The 18603-nt window shown below is 43.4% G+C and overlaps 1 protein-coding gene across 1 annotated transcript in view; it reads right to left on the bottom strand.

Moving 5' to 3' along the window:
* Positions 1–18603, bottom strand: part of OBSCN (obscurin, cytoskeletal calmodulin and titin-interacting RhoGEF) — a 195780-nt gene that overhangs the window by 159386 nt on the left and 17791 nt on the right. The window contains exons 3-8 of the mRNA XM_059466521.1: positions 16889–17158; positions 12901–13161; positions 9503–9805; positions 8186–8452; positions 6599–6874; positions 2376–2648 (exon numbers count right to left, since the gene is read on the bottom strand). Of these exons, the coding sequence (XP_059322504.1) occupies positions 2376–2648; positions 6599–6874; positions 8186–8452; positions 9503–9805; positions 12901–13161; positions 16889–17158 (1650 nt within the window). The remainder of the gene's footprint in view (positions 1–2375; positions 2649–6598; positions 6875–8185; positions 8453–9502; positions 9806–12900; positions 13162–16888; positions 17159–18603) is intronic.

The raw sequence follows: 18603 nt of genomic DNA, 5'->3' as shown, positions 1-18603 counted from the left end.
ATTTCCATGAACATAGGATTCAATAATCTCATATGTTTTGGTTGAAACTGATCTTCCCAGCAGAGAACTTAGAATTGCTCACACAGCTCAGTGGAGGTTCCTGCATGGATAACTCAGCTCAAACAGATATTGGCTGTGCAAACACAGGGTATTTGTCATGTAGGCAGCAACAACACAATATTTTTATCAATTAAGACTTTGTAAAGGTAAAAGTCAATGATTGCCTGTCTTTGAAGGCAATCAATTGAAGACAGAGAACTTGGTGTAAAATATGAGCAAAGCTCCTCAAGACACCCTGTCCCTAATCCAAGGAGCAATATTTGATGGGCATGTCAGGTATTTCAGAGCCTTTGTCCCACCAGGGCACCCCTGGCCTGAAGAGCAGGCTGAGGGCTGTCACAAACTCAGCTCAGTATTGCATTTCCTTCAGCAGCCACTGCTGCTTTCCATCACTGAGCAGCCTAAGGACAATTGCCATGCCAGGCAAATATTTAATTTAAATGTGCATTCATTAGTAATGACGTATCCTTCAACAATTATCTGACCAAAGGGGAATGGTCCCTACAGAATCCTGCTGTTCAAGGGTTATTTAATTATTCAATCATTAGATTGTAACCACCTGGCAAATAAATTTATTCTAGAAGAGGTCAAAAGGTTTATTGGGGTGCATCATTATTCTCAAGGCAGATCGATTTCCTGCCCTGAGACCACCCCTGAGTGTGCAGTGCAGCTCCTCAGCACTCTGGAAAATGCTTATGGTGACACATGGAACAAGGAGGCAGCTGCCCTGGCGAAGGTGTTGTCACCAGGTTGTAACTCAATCCTTGCTCACCAAAAGTTTGTGGGGATAAAACATAGCATAACAACTTCTATCTGCCAGAAGGCAGGGTTAGGTGGGATATTAAGAATAAATTCTTTCCTTTGAGGGTGCTGAGGCCCTGGCACAGGGTGCCCAGAGCAGCTGTGGCTGCCCCTGGATGTGTCCAAAGCCAGGCTGGATGGGGCTTGGAGCAACCTGGGACAGTGGAAGGTGTCCCTGCCATGGCAGGGGTGGGAATGGATGAGCTTTAAGCTCCCAACCCAAACCTTTCTGTGATTCTAGAACTTAGCAGACACCAGTTTTCTTTGCTTCAGCCATGTGACAGGAGTTACAGGGGAGATTCACCCGACCTCCCCATGGCCAGCAAAAAGTTTATACCGAGCTCAGGCAATCCTCTGTACCTGATGCTCAGACAAAAGCACAACCAGAACATTTCTAAATTACAGCTTTGACAGCCCTAATCAGACAGCATAAATCAGATTGCAAAGTGCCTTTTGAGGGGTCACTTAGGGCAGAGCCTGGTTTCAGACCAGTTATTCAATTAGTAAAGTGAGGGGCTGGGAATTACACTCCAGGAGAAATTGCATGATGTTTCATTCTCAGAAGAGGACTGGAGGTGAGATGCAGAGTGAACACTTGAGCAAACACCTCACTAAATCCTGCAGCAATCCCTGCAGACAAGTGCTGTCCTAAATTATTCAGCTTTGCTGAGTCTTCAGTTAGCTCATGGACAGCATCACAGCAACCTGGATATTCTGTTACAGGGCACAAGCAACTCAGCTGTGACTTCTCTCGAATTGCATTGTACTGCAGACATGCCAGGAGAAGCTTTCAGGAGAGTTTCAATCTTAAATTTAGGACCAGGTTAAAAATCAGGCTCCAGGCCCAAGGCAGAAAACCCCATTTAGGAGAAAAGTTCCACCCAAGCATGCAACTGGAATCAGTTGAATTTCACAGATATTGAATTTCACCACTGAGTTCTTGTGTCATTTTATACTCTGGCTCCATCCTTAGCAGGAATGCAGTGGTGACAAGCATTTCTCTTCTGGGTTTGGCCTGACAGCCACGTGCTCTGTGTGATGGGCACGTGACACAGACTGATGGAATCACTCACAGCATGACAGGGAGGGATCCCTGAGATCACAGTGTCCTTTGGGAACAGCAGGAGATGTTTAACTAACAAAACTCAGGAAGTAAACTTGTCAAAGGAGTCACAGCAAGGCTTTGAACCCCTGAGGTGGTCCTAAGATGATGCACAGGCTGAGCTAAAGAATAGAGACCAGATGTGGCTGCCAGCTGTTCAGCCACCATCGTGCTTGGGTTGTGCTCCAGCCCTGGAAAAAGTTTGCGCTGACTCAAATAAATCACAGCATTGTTATATTATTTGCCCATACTCTGGGTTTGCACCAGGATCACAACAAGGGTCAGAACCTCTCCAAATGTTGTGCAACCTTGGCCTATAAATCTGTCAATTTGTAAGGCAGGACAAGTCTAAAGAACGCTATCCTGCATTTCTCACACAGACTCTGATCCCACACTTGCAGTACAAACTTACCTGAGACTTTTAAATCAAAAGTCAGGGTGTCATCCCCGATTTTGCAGGTGTAAGTTCCTTCATCCTCCTTTGTCACAGCCGAAGCCACAAGCTTGTGCAGCTTTCCTTTGTCTTCCACGGTGAATTTCTTGCTGGCTGTGATCTCCTTCCCATCTTTGTACCACCTCACCATGATGTTGGCCTCAGAGGTCTCAGACACAAGCTCAGCCCGTTTCCCAGCAATGGCCTTGACAACCCCTCCAGTTTTCTCTTTGTTCACAAAGTTTGCAAGTGCTGAAACAAAACAGGGGCAAAGCTCTGGTAAAGAATTCTGTGCACAGCAGTAAAAATGTGCATTGACATCTACATTTGGTATTCATGTATCATAAGACAAAAATCTATTTATTTAATTATGGATCTAATCACTAGATTCCAAAGCAGAAGCAGACAAATTTCCAACTATAATCCTGATTATCCTGTGTCCAAAAAACAGAGCACATAGAGGGCACAAGAGGCAGAGTCAGAGAGAAGCCGCCCCAGGAAACAGAGCTATTATATTATTAAAAGAAATTATTTATATATTATTAAAATATATTATTAATATATTATTTTAAAGGGAGATGAGAAAAGAAATAAACTGGAGGTAAAGCCAGAAAGGTAAATCAATCATTATATTGCAACCACCTGCCAAGTAAATTGACTCTAGAAGAGGTTAAAATATAACCTAGTTAAATTAAATTACATAAAATTAATAACCTATATGGATATCTTATAGGACTAAAATGAATATAAATTTATTCCTGGAAATTAACTGGAGCATAGAAAATAAACAATAAATCTGGCATTTTATTAATGTGGGATGAAATAATTGAGTCACCAATTGCCTCAAAGCAAAAAATTCAAAACCCACCAGGGAAGGGAAGGGAAGGGAAGGGAAGGGAAGGGAAGGGAAGGGAAGGGAAGGGAAGGGAAGGGAAGGGAAGGGAAGGGAAGGGAAGGGAAGGGAAGGGAAGGGAAGGGAAGGGAAGGGAAGGGAAGGGAAGGGAAGGGAAGGGAAGGGAAGGGAAGGGAAGGGAAGGGAAGGGAAGGGAAGGGAAGGGAAGGGAAGGGAAGGGAAGGGAAGGGAAGGGAAGGGAAGGGAAGGGAAGGGAAGGGAAGGGAAGGGAAGGGAAGGGAAGGGAAGGGAAGGGAAGGGAAGGGAAGGGAAGGGAAGGGAAGGGAAGGGAAGGGAAGGGAAGGGAAGGGAAGGGAAGGGAAGGGAAGGGAAGGGAAGGGAAGGGCACTGCTGAGACATTCTTTCCCCAGCACTACTGAAACTCAGTCCACAGTTTCAAGGTTGTGGGAGGAAGAAGAGGGAGATGAGTTCATTCATTCACCTTTCCCTTCCCCAGAAAACCAGAGTGCAAAACACAACCCGAGCAGGCAGAAGGAGCCGTCTCAGATGTCCCTTGTCACCATGGGAGCTCCTGTGTCAGAGGGTGCCTGGCAGAGGAGCTCAGGGCTCTGCAGGGGCTGCAGTGACAAATGGCAAGTGCATTTCTGGCTGGTTTGGGCAGGAGGCCCAGGCAGTGACACAGTGGCCATGGCTTGGCACGGTGGCCCCTCAGCAGCCACGTGATGCCCACGTGCCACCTACAGCTGACCTGCTCCTCAGATGATTCCCTGTGGCTGGTAAAAGGTGGTGGTGATGAAAGGTAAAAATGTTGATACAGAATTTGAGGGGTTCATCCCACAAGGATGAGAGGTACCAAAGGTGATTCACCAGGAATCAAGCTGTAAACAGCAGACTTTAAATCACAGCTTGTCAATGCAGACTGATAGCATTATTAGTAGTAGTAATAGTAGTAGTAGTTATTTTTATTATATGTTAATTTTATTATATTTTTATGTTGGTTGATTATGTCATTATTATGTTATTTTTATTATGTTTTATGTTGATTTATTATGTCATTATTATGTTATTTTATTATGTTTTTATGTTGGTTTACTATGTCATTATTATGCTATTTTATCATGTTTTTATGTTGGTTTATTACATCATTATTATGCTATTTTATCGTGTTTTTATGTTGGTTTCTTATTTCATTATTATATTATTTTGTTTTATGTTATTTTATTATGTCATTATTATGTTATTTTTATTATGTTTTATGATGGTTTATTATGTCATTATCGTTATGTTATTTTAAATAATAACACTGATCACTCATTTGATAGGCACACCACAGTGAAAACCACATGGAAACATCCATCAAGTAATTCAAGTAAATGTGGGCAGAACTGACAGCATGAAAAATGATGTTAGAGAGGCAGAGCAAGAGAGGAAAATAAAAAAAATCAAAATCAAGAGCAGGTGTCATTTGTAGACAGAAATTCCCCTCTATATAGATTTAGTCACATTTTGATTTTTTTTTCAGCTCTCCCAAGTTTGCTCTTTGAAACGGCCAAACAAGTTGTCAAATGAGGAAAAAAAATCCCACAGTATTCTCAGGCTTTGTTGTTTCTACACAGACCAAGGAGGGTGAGGTGCCAGCAGAAGATGATGATGAAACACCTCAGACTTTCTCCAAGCAGGAACTGCTATCATGCCTGGGAGGAAGGTGAGGGCGAGTTGTGGGACAAAGCATGGAACTCAAATGGCTTTACAGATGGAACTTGCCAGTTCAAAAAAAAATAGGTTCTGAAATCCCTCCTGAATTGTTTAATTTAACAACTAAATTGTTAAATTAAACATTTGACAATTGTTTAATACAACTGTTCAATTGTATTAAACAATACAAAGTTTAAAATTTTTATATTACTTCAGTCAGGGGTTTTGTTTGCCTTTGCCCAGGGGAAAGGAATTGAATTTTCTTCTCAAAGAACTGTATCACCACATGAGGCCTGAGGAGTTTAACACCTCAACAGACCGGGGGTAGCAGAGGAGATATAAAAAAGATCACCACCATTAATGAACATCAACTCCAGACAGCACCCCTGGCATGGTCAGAGACACCTGGTCTCAGAAAAGATCAATAAGAGAACACAGAATGAGAACCAAATTAGCATTGAAGGCAAAGGGATCAATAACTAATAGGAAACCAAATACTAAGAACTGCAGAATTTGGGACCAATGAACATTGAACTGATTAATTTCTCTGAGTTTTGACTGTATAAGCAAGTGAAAAATCAAGTAAACATCACGTATGATGGCATGATTTCCTCCCATGACCCAGCCAATGTGTGGATGAAAATATTTCTATTGCACATCCTGGCCAGAAATAAAATGATGCCTTAATTCTCTAACTAATAGATGATGTTGGAGAGATTTTGTTTTTCCCTAACTTTTGGTGACAGTCTGAGAACAGGCTGGACTGGCCTGGGGTAAGATTTTGTGCTCTGAACCTCAGCAGACATCTGATGATCCATGTGAGGAACAGTCTGGGGATGGACTGGGGGTTTTAGGTAAAACCTGGTCCCCTTCAAGGCAGAGACAGCTTGGCTCTAGTTCATAAAATTTCATAAAATCTTGCACAGATGGGAAGGTTTGCAAGAAGGAGGCTTAATGCTGTTGGTTTCAGGGTAAAGGTAGAGACTGCCATGAAAGGAAGAACAGCTAAAAAAATAGATCAGCTGTAAAACAGTGCTGGTTCAAGAAATATCAAAATCAAGTGCTACCTTGCTGTTTTTCTAGACATCTGAACACCTTGTAAACAGGAAGGGGTTAAGCCATCCAGTGTGCCCTGGAAAGGTCTTTTCTCTTGTCCACCAAAGTATTGACAGAAAATAACAAAAAAAAATCCTCAAGCTAATAGTAATAATAATCATCATCATCATTATAAAACAAAACAAAAATGCACAAAAAAAAAAAACAAAAACAAAAAAACAAATCCCACAATGCCAAGATGATCTTGTACAACCAGACCTGAAGTCTCTGTACAACCAGAACTGCAGGACCTTGTGTCGTGTCCTGCCCTTGGGGCTGAACTTCTTCATCTCAAGAGCACTTCTCCCTACCCACCACTCACCCTCACCAAATTACACCAAATTCCCTGGAATATCAAGATGGAGTGAAAGCACAGCTCCTAGCACCTGGCCAGTTGCTGTATTTGCTCCCCTGTTCTGCTGTGGGACACATTATCAAGGCTGGATGTTGATGGGCAATCACCCAACTCCCTCTTGGAGCCTCCCTTTGTGTCCTTGATGGCTCCACAGGTTTAGGGCAGGAACACCATCAGTGCAGAGCAGCCCAGGCAGTCGCTCACCTTTCACTGAGAGCTGATAAACCATTTTATCCCCCTCACAGACACACTCATAGACTCCGGCGTCCTCCTCAGCAGTGCTGCGGATTTTCAGGATGTGCCTCTTCCCCACGGTTTGGAACTCGTAATTTTCACTGGCCTTGAGCTCCTTCCCATCTTTCATCCACTTCACAGTGGCCTCTGTGTCTGAAAGCTCAGCCTGGAGTTTGGCTTCCTCCCTCAGCCGAGCTGAGACTTTTTCTACATCTTTGGTCTTGTTGGTGAATCTCACTGCAGCTCCTGCCAGGACAAGAGGCTTGGTTACTTTGAGTTATACCATGATAACTTATCCCTGATACAGGCCTGCTGTAGACTGTGAGGTCTCTGAAGGTCTTAGATCCTGTTCCTGCCCTCACACTCTGTTGGAAAACTGATTGCAGAGAATTTCAAATTTCTGTGCTGCCAGGCACTGACCCCCAAGAGAACACTGCACTGACCTGAGGTCGTGGAGAAGCTTCCAGAATGGAATGACAGAACTGGGATTGTGGGTGTGGAATTTTGGAATTTGAACAGAAATATGTGAGATCACAGGGTGGGAAACTTAGAGTTTAGGGTTTAGAATACAGTAATGGATATAAAGCAAGATGGGGTGGGGGCTGCTCCTTCTCCTTCTTCTCCATCTTCTTCACCTTCTCCATGGGTTTGGGTGGTTTTGTGTAATTGGATAAAAAGTCCCCATTGCAGCCATGGGTGGTTGGTTATTGGGTCAAAAGTAAAAATAATTAAGGTGTCATTTCTTAATTGGACAGTTTGTCCTTCAAAGGTCTTGTAGAGAGAGAGATGGGGCTGCATTTTTAGCTTGTTAGAGAAAAGTGCTGTACAATTCAACTTACATGAGACTGTAACAACACTTATGTAAATACTGTGCATTCTTTCTCAGTTCAGAAAATTTGATCTGTTTTTACTGTCAGAGTTACTAAGAAAAAAACCCCAACACATATTTTTCTACTGATAAATAATACTCTAAACATGATTCTGCAGATATCTACACATACTTCCAGAAGAAATTATTAATTTTGAATTCATTATGTTTTGCCTTGCAGTGTGATAGGTACAGATGTTACTGTCATTTCATAGAGGAAACCTTGATCTTAAATCAAGTTCCAGCATACTAACTTTATAGCCCACACATGGTGGACTAAAAAATCTTAAAAAAAAGCTTTGTTAGTAATGAATGCTCTTTTACTTTTTGGAAGACTATTACAATCAAAGAGAATGGTCAAAGCTAGAGCTGAAATTACAGCTTTAAGGTGAATTAGTGGCAGATTTGGTGACAGAATCCACTGACAGATGGTTGTGAATGACAAAAATTCGACAGAAATTCGTGAGCTGATGTGAAGCAATCTAGTTCAGATACCATCAGCTGGCCAGATCAGCTCACTCTGAGCTGTGAGGTCATTACCAGGACACACATTAATTACATGACACAATTCCAGATGCTTCCCACAGATCAAGGAGAGCCTCCAGCCCCAGTTTTAATCCTCAAGTCCCAGCAACCACCCCCTGAGTGGGAGAAGAATGGATGACAATAAATGACAATGACATAAATACCTCTCACTCTCATCTTGGTGCTGGTCTCAACGTCACTGGCAACAAATTTCACTTCTGTCCCATCATCTTTCCTGGTGACGTTTTTAATGACCAGGGTGTGAGTAGTTTGGGTCCTGTTGATGATGTAGGTCTCACTTTCCTGTAAGACTTTGCCATTCAGGGACCAAGTGCCAGAACATGTCTTGGTCAGGTCAACAGTGAACAGGGCATCCCCTCCAGGTGCAACTTCAGCTGTTGTCAGGGGGTTCTTCACAGCCAGGACAGGTTCTAGGGAAGAACATCACACACCTCTGAGAAAAAGGCTGCCATGCTGGAGGATAACTCATCTTAGGAGCCAAATTGTAAGGGTAAACGAGATGTGAGAATTAATTAATGCAGCTTTATAAAATTCTCATGCACTGAAGGAAAGGCATGGTTGGTCTAAAGGATTTATTTCCTTCCACAGCAGGTAATTGACCTCTGGAGTTCTGTTTTTGCAGGTCTAGGAAAACAGGCATATTTTACTGATTTTTTTTTAATCCCTAAAATGTATAAAGGCCTAGGCCAGAAACACCTAAGTCCCATACAAGTGTATTGTTTATTGAATAGCCAATATCATTCTTAGATTTCAGAAGGAGGGACTTCTAGATATACCTATGAGTCAGTTCTAGATATTTTAGCACAATACAGATATGTTCAGACAGCGAGGGACAAGGATGACACAATCAAGACACACTATGATCAGAGTTTGTGTGGGTCTTCAATATCTGTACAGATATTTCCTAGTGCAATGATTCAAAGGAAGAAGAAATCCCATTGCACCCAATGATTCTATAGGTACATTGGCACCCTAGAAATAAAGCAAAACCCCTAGATTTCTCCTAGAAATTCTTAGATTACAGAGAGACTGGCTAGAACTTGGTTTTCATGATGGTATGATCACCCATAAATATTCTCTATGTGCAAGATCGATATCTCTATAAATTGAAAATTGTACCATAAGGCCATCTCAATTTTTCTTTGAACTGCAGGGGCAGAAGAAGCATTTACAGGTTTAAGGTCCAGAGCAGGGAGCTCTGCCTCTCCCACAGCCTGATGTGGGATATTGGAACATGAACACACAGTTCCACCACAGAAACCCAACCACCCTCACTGGGGTGGGTTTGGGCTTTTTCCTTCCTCTCTTTGCTGAAGGTCAGTGTTGGCACAAAGCAGGAGAACCAGCAGTGAAGGCAAAGAGGATTTGCTGGGCTATTTCTCCATCCTCAAAGCCATGGGAAACATTTTCAAAGCCTCCACATGTCCGACCACCCCATTTAGTGCCGGTTTCATGCTCACCAAGGTGCAGGCTCCCAGGGAACTCCAGGTAGGGGCTCTGTCCGTAGGCATTGACAGCAGACACTCTGAACTGGTAGTCAGCCTCTTCTGGCAGGGTGCTGACCGTAAGCTCGGGGCTGGGCACGTGGGACTCGTGGCACCTGACCCAGGTGAAGCCGGTGAGCTTCTTGCGCTCCACGATGTAGCCGTCCACCGGGATGGGCCGCTCCATCCTCGGAGGGGACCACGCCAGCGTCACTGAGGTTTCTGTTTTATTTTTCACCACAGGGTCAGAGGGAGGTTGGGTGGGAGGTTTCTTGGGAGCTGCGCAAGGGAAGGAAACAAAACCAAGCAGAGAAGTGAGTTACATCAAAGGGGAAAAGCTAAAATGGTTTACGCTGGGCTAAAAGCTCATCTTGCTTAATAAACCTCAATAAAACCTCGATGTGAGATGGAAAAGCAAGAGAATGGATGGAAGATGCTTTGAGAAAGTTTTAAATAAAGATCATAGACTCATTATCGTTCCAGATGAAGTTCAAATTTGGATGTCCAATAATTGTATTGCACAGCTAAACATATGTGGTTTCTACACTGTCGCAGACATCTTTTATGAAAAATCCTTTCCTTAGGATTTTTCCTCCTGAGAAGCTGAGAGGCCTCAGGAAGGAAATGTAAACAATGGTTATCTGCTGTTGTGGAATGCAACAGGTGGATCTGTGATTGGGCTTATGTGGTTGTTTTTAATTAATGGCCAGTCACAGCCCAGCTGGCTCGGACAGAGAGCTGAGCCACAAACCTTTGTTATCATTCTTTCTTTTTCTATTCTTAGCCAGCCTTCTGATGAAATCCTTTCTTCTATTCTTTTAGTATAGTTTTAATGTAATATATATCATAAAATAATAAATAAAATATTAAAAATAAAACTTCTGAAATATGGAGTCAGATCCTCATCTCTTCCCTCAACCTCGGACCCCTGTGAACATCGTCACACTACACAATATTAAAACTGTCATGACAATCAGAGAGTCTTCAAACATTTTGTAGGTTTAAGTCTTCAGTGCTGGATACAGACCCACATTTTTGCCCTTCACAGCTCCTGGGCAAAGCAGACTAGCACTCAGCTTCTTATTTTCACTCTGCTGATGGTTTTACCCATCTTCTAAGGTTGTTCAAATCTTTTAAGAGTTATGGAGAGCCTGGCATGTTACACAGGCTTGGATGCTCCCTGCAGCCCCTTCATCTGGATATCTGTCCTACTTTTGAATTTTATGCTGCCCCCACTGTAATAAAGTTGTAACTTTGTCTCCCAATAGTGACATTGTTTGGGATCTTTGTTTTAGTAATTTATGCAGAACCAGTTTCTGGGACTTGAAATTTACTTCAAAAGGAAGCAACAAAGATGTGTTCCCACCATGAGAACCCAGTATTGAGGAGATGTGCCTATTTTATGGTACCTGAGGCTACAAATGTATTCCTGCAGGTATTTGCATAATAAATATTTATTTTCAGCCTTTCATTCCTCTTGAACCCTTTAGAGAAGGCTCAAGTCACATCAGGATTATTCACTATGTGCTGCCACTTATATGGTCAAGAGGAATTACCTGATGTGCTCTGGTTACACCTCCACTGGCATGGCCCAGGATTAATTTCATTTAATTTTGGCTATCTGAAAGGTGTCTGGGTGAAGTCAGTCAACCAGACTACAGCTGTGATCCCACGAGCAGCACACTCAGGAGCAATTAATCCAGCTTAAAGAAGGTGTGGGAGGGGGGTGAAACACACAGTGGACATACTCAAGAATTCCTGACTGCAGATGGAGTCTGTTGATGAGCCTAAACTAAAAACTGAGCTCTGGGACAAAGAGGCAGCTCCTTCCTGCCTCTGTTTCCTCATCTTTAAAATGGGCGTGGTTTTGCATTATTTATCATCTTGCATTAACAATGCAAGATGACAAATAATAAACAAACATTGCCTGTACATTATAAAAGATATCAGAACCACCACCAATCCCACCCAGCTAATTGAAAAAGATGTGGACACAGCACAGAGGATTCTCCAGGCAGTAAATCCGATATGCACAAAGTGTAAAAATAGGAAATCTCAAGGCGATACGCTTTTCCTTCCTTACAGAAATAGACACAGAAGTGGTTTGGGGTGCACAGTTACCAGCCTGTCAGTGACTGCTGGTCACAGATAGATGTCAAAGGTCCCATTAGGGTAACATTAAGCTGAACACTAAGCCCTGGAATGGGATCTCTTGACCTTGCCATCAGAAATGGTAATGCAATGTTTTCTTCAGCAATATCTGTTTGTGGGAAGACAGTTTCTTATAATTTCTATTCCATGAATCAACCCTTTCTTCATAATTTAAACAGCAGGGTCTGAAATCAAGCTGAACTTTATTGTCCCCATTGCATAGGTGCTTGTTTGGATGGTATAGCTTCTCAAATACCTTAGAAACTGTCACAAAACCAAATGTGACACTTTCCTCATTTTTTCCTCATTTTAGTTCAATGGCTTCAGAATGCCCAAACCAAGTTTATGTAACTCAACAGTTACATATCTGTTAAATAAAAGATTCCCTTTTGACATTGATCGATTGCAGTGGTGGAAGAAAAGATTTACTCTTCCCAAATTGTGAGTGATTTGTTCATATATGAACCAGAACTGAAACAGAGCCAGAAATCACATGTATTTATGTCTTAAATAAAGCAGATTTCACCTGGGAAATGCAGTGTCATCAAAATAAAGCCAAAGAAAATTAGGCAACTTCACCAAAATTTCATTTCAGGTCCAGTCTTGATGATGTTGCACCTGCTGCTACTGCTCTGTTAAGTAAGATAAGATTGTAGCATGGTCTTTCCCCAGCACTGCTTTTACCAGAGAAACCATGGATGCTCCACCTCTGGAAGTGTTCAAGGCCAGGCTGGACAAGGCCCTGAAAATCTTGGTTTGATGCAAAGTGTCCCTGCCCATGGCATGGGATGGAATGAGGTGATCCCATCCAACCCAATCCATTCCATGACTCTAATATCTCAGAGATATTCTCTCTGTTTGGATCCTTCCAAACACCTCACAACACTCAGGATGTTGGCTTTTTGTGGCAGACATCAAACCTTCAGCTGGTTTTGGACACCAAAATTACCACAATGGCACTCGAAACAACAACGGTGCCATGGGAAGACACAACACCAAGGCTAAACAAAAGAGAAGCTCACTGGTCACAGTGAACTGGGTGAAAGTCCTGTTTGAATCCCTCCAAACATCTCACAACACCCACAGACAGGCTGATGGCCTTTTGGTGGCAAACATCAAATTTTCAGCTGGTTTTGGACACCAAAATTACCATGGTGGCCCTCGAAACAGCAACGGTGCCATGGGAAGACACAACGCCAAGGCCAAACAAAAGAGAAGCTTACTGGTCACAGTGAACTGGGTGGAAGTCCTGCTTTCATCAGCCAGGAAGGCAATCTCCCCAGCATCCTCCACCTTGCACTCCCGGATGGTCATGGTGTGCTGTTTGCCAGAGCAGGTGATGGAGATGCGGTCGCTGGGCTTCACTTCCTCTCTGTTCTTCAGCCACCTGACGTTCTGGCAGTCGTTGTCCAGCTCCACGCAGAAGGTGGCTGTGTCCTTGATGAAGACAGCAGTTTTCCGTGGGAGTTTTTTAATGATGTTCCCTTCAGATAACAAAATAATCACAGTCAGCAAACAGCAGATATTAAACGCTTTGGACTGTCCAGACTGAAACAGGACTAGCCCACACCCAGTCAAAATATTGTAGACACCATGCAGACACCTGAAAATAAATTCCACGGCTCTGAATCACACAGAACAGATGACCCCAAGGACTCATTTTGGCCTTCAAAGAGAGAAAAGCAAATCTTATTTGACTGTAGTCACTCAGGTTTCTTTACCAAGCAAAGCCAGATGTTGGGTAAACACAAAATACATATGGCCTTGCAAGAGAACAGATTTGACAGCTTTCATTGTCCATATATGCTGGAAATTCAAATTAAAACTTTGCTGAAGTAGGTCAGTCTTAAGCCAGACAGGTCTCTCCTCTGCCTTTAGGATTTCATCTCCATCAAAGTAAATCACATAATCAACATGGCAGACACAGAAGTTACCCAAATTAATGAGAAAGACACTGAAAAATCTCAGGTTTCGTCTTAGTGTCAACACAGAAATTCACATTAAATGAATTTTATGTCCTTTCCAAGTGACTGTGATTATCATCACTTACTGGGACAACCCCAAAGCTGTAAGATGTGAATATTCACACAAAAGATTGGACAAACCACAAGGAGACCACCCCAAATGACCAACAGTGACTGGCTCCAACTCCAGAGCAGTCCCTGAGAGGTGAAAGAGGCTTTGCCCAGGCAGATCAGCCAGAGCTGTTTAATGGACAGCAATGCTGAATTCCCTGATAAAGTAACAGGTTTCACCACAAGATTCAAGCTTGGTTCTCTGCTTATCCTCCTCCTTGACCTCTCTGCCCTCAGCACTGTGCTCATCCCACAGCTCTTCACCTCTGGCCCAGCTCTCACACTGTCCCAACCCCACCTTGCTCTCTCCAATCCCCTCCAGGGCAGGCACAAGGCTCCCTCAGGATGGCTCTGCCTCCTCTCCCTGCAGAAAGCTCCACCTGGCTCAGTCACTCTCTCTTGGATGGAACATGCCATTACAGCACAAACAAGTGAAAAAATACCAGCTGTCCTGCTGGGAGCAAACACACGGGTGTGGGCTGGTCCAGACCTAACAGAAGGTGCAACAAAAAGATGTCAGTCTGAGCTCTCCCACATCTCTGGGCTAAATTTTCCCTACTGCATCCACCTCTGTGCACTCTCAGCTCTTTACTGGTGGTACAAAAAGGAATTTTCACGAGGATGCACATCACCCAGCTTTTGTGTATGAAGAACTCCTTCTGGTTTCACTGGGAGTATACTCAGGCTTCAAACGAGTCAGGACAAGATGAATCCTGTAGCTGTGGCAGCCTCCAGTGCCTGCAGCCCTGGGGTTTGTGTCTGCTCACTGACAGACACCCACACCATACCCAACCACACCTACTCCCACTCCAGCCTGAACCACCAGACTCAGGACACCTGGACTTGGCCATCCTTTGTCCTTTCCTGTCAGAATTCAGGACATCCCTCTGGCTGTCCTGAGCAGCCCAGACCCCTGCCAGGGGGCTCAGGGACCCTGGCACAGAGCCCAAGATGCCTGTGGGTTTGATTATGACCCATGGAGAAAATTACCAACGTTACATGAGGATCTGCAAGCCACAACAGTTTAAGTAGAATGACAGTGAATTTATCACGGGGTGAAAAATAGATTTTTGGGGTTTTTAGAATGGAGATTCAGGAGGAAAGATGGAGGAATCTGTGCATGTCCAGCCTTTCTCCTTCTTCTTGGCCTCCATCTTCAGGGTGATGCTGGCACTTTTAGATTGGTTTAGAGTAGAAGCTCACTGTCTAACATAGGTGATAGGTATTGGCAAGTAATTGTAAACATTGTACACGTAGTTTTTAGTATAAAAACATAACACCCCCCCCCCCGGGGGCAGGCAGAGTGCCTGGAACTGTCCTGCTGGACGGACCTCAGCAGGACAGGAGAAAGAATTTTACAGATAAGACACAATAAACAACCTTAAGACCAAGAAATGACAAGCTCTGACTCCTTCTTCAAGCACCAGGCTGGGAAAAGAGACTTTCTGACACATCTCAGGGTCACTCTGAGCAGCTAGAGTCCCAAGACTTCCCTTGTCCCCTTCCTAAACTCCAGAGAACAGCTCCCGCTGCCAGGGACCTGGAGCTGTGTTTCCCATCTAAACCATGGTGGTACTGACTGCAGCCTACACCACACATCTGGCCACAAACCACAGCTAAACTCCATTTCCATTGTGGTCAGCATCATTACTGGACAAGAGTGACCCCTCTATTCACTGGGCAAGATGGGTGTGACAGTGCCAGGGGACACATCTGATGCTTGGGGTCATGTTAAGGTGATGCCTTAGGATTCAGCTTTTATATTTTTCAGATCCTGTACTGCTTTAGTATATAACTCTAAAACTCCATGGCCTATCAGCTGCTGTTCTCCCATTTATTCAGACAAAACAATTCCTCTCTAGGCCTGAAACTCAGGGACACCTAACTGTCTCAGGCCCTGAGAGATGTAAACCGTGAATTCCCCTGAAGCTGTGTCAAGGGAAGTTTAGGTTGGTTATCAGGAAAAAGTTTTTCACAGAAAGAGTGATAAAGTTCTGGAATGGCTGCCTGGGGAGGTGGTGCAGTCCCCATCCCTGGGTGTGTTTAACAAAGCCTGGATGTGGCACAGGGTGCCAGGGTTCAGTTGAAGTTTTGAGGCTGGGTTGGACTCAGTGGTCTTGAAGGTCTCTTCCAACCTGGTCATTCTGGGAATTGGGGGATGAAAATTTGGAGTAAATTACTTCATTACCTGAAGCTGTAATTGGAGGATTAACCCCTGGTATGTAAGCAGATCAAATTTATAACTGCATGAAAAACTCATGACCATCGTCATCCTGGGTGCAGCCCCTCTCAGAGGTTTCTCACTGCCCAAGGTGAACCTTTGAAGGCCTTTAATAAACACCCACTTTTATCCTCCTAATCTTGCCTAGCCTCTGTTTCAGGAAGCTACTCCAAAGCATCAAAGAGAAGGGCCAGGCCACAGCTGGAGGCAGCTTCTTCCAGCATGGGTTCCCACTGGGTGACATCTTGTGCAACACAGCCTGTCCCTGCTGTGTGGCCCTGTGTCCAGAGACACCCTGCCAGGAGCCCCAGGGACCCACTGACCACATCTTCACACCACAAGGGACTCTGGTCCCCTTCAGTGCCCACATGGACATGGTAAATCCTGCTCTCAAGATCAAACCCAGAGTTCCACGTGTGAATCCCACACTTTTGGCCAATCTGAAACACCAAGAGCTGTTCTTACCTAGAGCAATGTGCCCTCCCATGGACGGAGTGACAAAACTATCCTTTGTCCCCTTAAAAAGGAAATAAGCCTAGAAGTTTCTCTCCTCAATTAGGTAAAAAGACCCCTCATAGGACCTGAGGGACTTCACCTCAAACTTAAGGATAGCTCATTGGACAGGAGCCAAAAAGTTCCACCTGAGCAATTTACAAGAAAAAGAAGAGAACGAAGAAATGAATGGCTTTTGTGAGATATTTTACCAGGAGCAAGTAACTCTCGCACCTGGCTCAGTTTATCCTCTGTAAAGAGTTTTGTTATTTTGCCTTTTATTAAACCTCTTTGTTTCCAACAGTGCCACAGAAGCCATCCTGTTGATTTTATGCCTTCTACGGTACCTGCGCTATCTTGGGTGTGAAACAGACCTCCAAGAGCTGATGAGACCAGGCTGGAGGAGGTTCCTATTTCACTTACCTTGGACAGAGAGCTCTGCAATGGTCCTGCTCCCTTCCTTCATCTCGCAGATGTAAACAGCATCATCGTCCGTGGTGACGTTCTGCACGGTGAGGCGGCGGTAGGTGCCCTCCTCCTCGATGTTGTACTTCTTGCTCTGCTGCAGCTTGGTCTCCTCCTTGAACCAGGCTGTCTCTGTCCCAGCCACGGGCACTTCGCACTGGAACGTGGCAGATTCCTTCTCCCGCACCTCGAGGTCCTTCAGCTTTGCCTTGAAGGGTATGGTGGGTTCTTAAGAGGGGAAAAAAGAGGAAGGAGAATGAGAGATGGGAATTTAGGAAGAAATTCTCTTTGAGGGTGGTGAGGCCCTAAAATACATTGCCCAGAGGAGCTGTGTTGTGGGTTTTAGGATGAGGTGAGAGATGAGAATTGACCCTAACTTTTCAGAAGGCTGACTATTATATTATATTATATTATATTATATTATATTATATTATATTATATTATATTATATTATATTATATTATATTATATTATATTATATTATACCATATTCTATATTATGGGTGTGGTGCGCTATACTATATGAAATTATATTATACTATACTATATAAAATTATACTATACAAAATTATACTGTATGAAATCATACTGTATTATACTATACTATAAGAAATTATACTATATTATATGAAATCATATTATATGAAATTATACTAAAGAAAGAGAAAGGAGACATTAGAAGGTTAGGAAAGAACGATGATAAAAACTTGTGACAGACTCAGAGAGTCTGACACAGCTGGCTGTGATTAGACATTAAATTAAAACTATTTACCTGTTGAGTAAATAATTTTCTAAATTATATTTTAAAGCAGCAAAACATAAAGAAGTTGGAGCTTCTCAGCTTTTTAAGAGAAAAAATAATCTTAGGAAAGAGATTTTTCATAAAATATCATAGTAACAGAGCGGTGGCTGCCCCATCCCTGGAAATGGTCAAGGCCATGTTGGAGTAAAAGGCCTCAAAAGGAATCCTCCAGAACTGGTTCAATTGTGACCGTGTTCACGGGGGTCTTAGGATGAGGGAAGAGATGAGAATCTGATGCCATGTTTCAGAAGGCTGATTTATTACTTTATGATATACATTACATTAAAACTATACTAAAGGAATAGAAGACAGGATTTCATCAGAAGGCTGGCTAAAAATAGAAAAGAAGGAATGAATAACAAAGGCTTTTCTCTCAGAGAGTCTGAGCCAGCTGACTGTGATTGGCTGTTAATTAGAAACAACCACATGAGCCCAATCCCAGATGCACCTGTTGCATCCCACAGCAGCAGATAATCAATGTTTGCATTTTGTTCCTGAGGTGTCTCAGCTTCTCAGGAGAAAAAATCCTAAGGAAAGGATTTTTCATAAAATGTGTCTGTTTAATGACAAACAAGCTGGTCATGGGACACAACACAGGGCAGTAATTCCAGGTGGGAGTGAGCAGCTGAGCTGCTGCAAGAACCAAAGTTTTAAGGGTCTTACAGCAGAAGTGAGCTGAAAGGGCACAGAGAGCTGTGAGGTGGCTGTGCACAATCAGATGTGCACAAAATGAGTTTTCTGTTCTCTCCACCAGCCCCAAAGGCTCTACAGCAGCTTTTGCCCACAAAAATAAAAGAAATAGAGAATGAGCCCCAGTCTCGCAATTGCCTGAGCCCTCCTCCAGCAGTGGGGCTGCAGTGCTCTGGCTGAG

The sequence above is a fragment of the Ammospiza nelsoni genome, chromosome 1 (genome assembly GCF_027579445.1).
Source record: "Ammospiza nelsoni isolate bAmmNel1 chromosome 1, bAmmNel1.pri, whole genome shotgun sequence".
Classification (NCBI taxonomy): domain Eukaryota; kingdom Metazoa; phylum Chordata; class Aves; order Passeriformes; family Passerellidae; genus Ammospiza; species Ammospiza nelsoni.
This window is presented reverse-complemented; position numbering and strand designations above follow the sequence as displayed.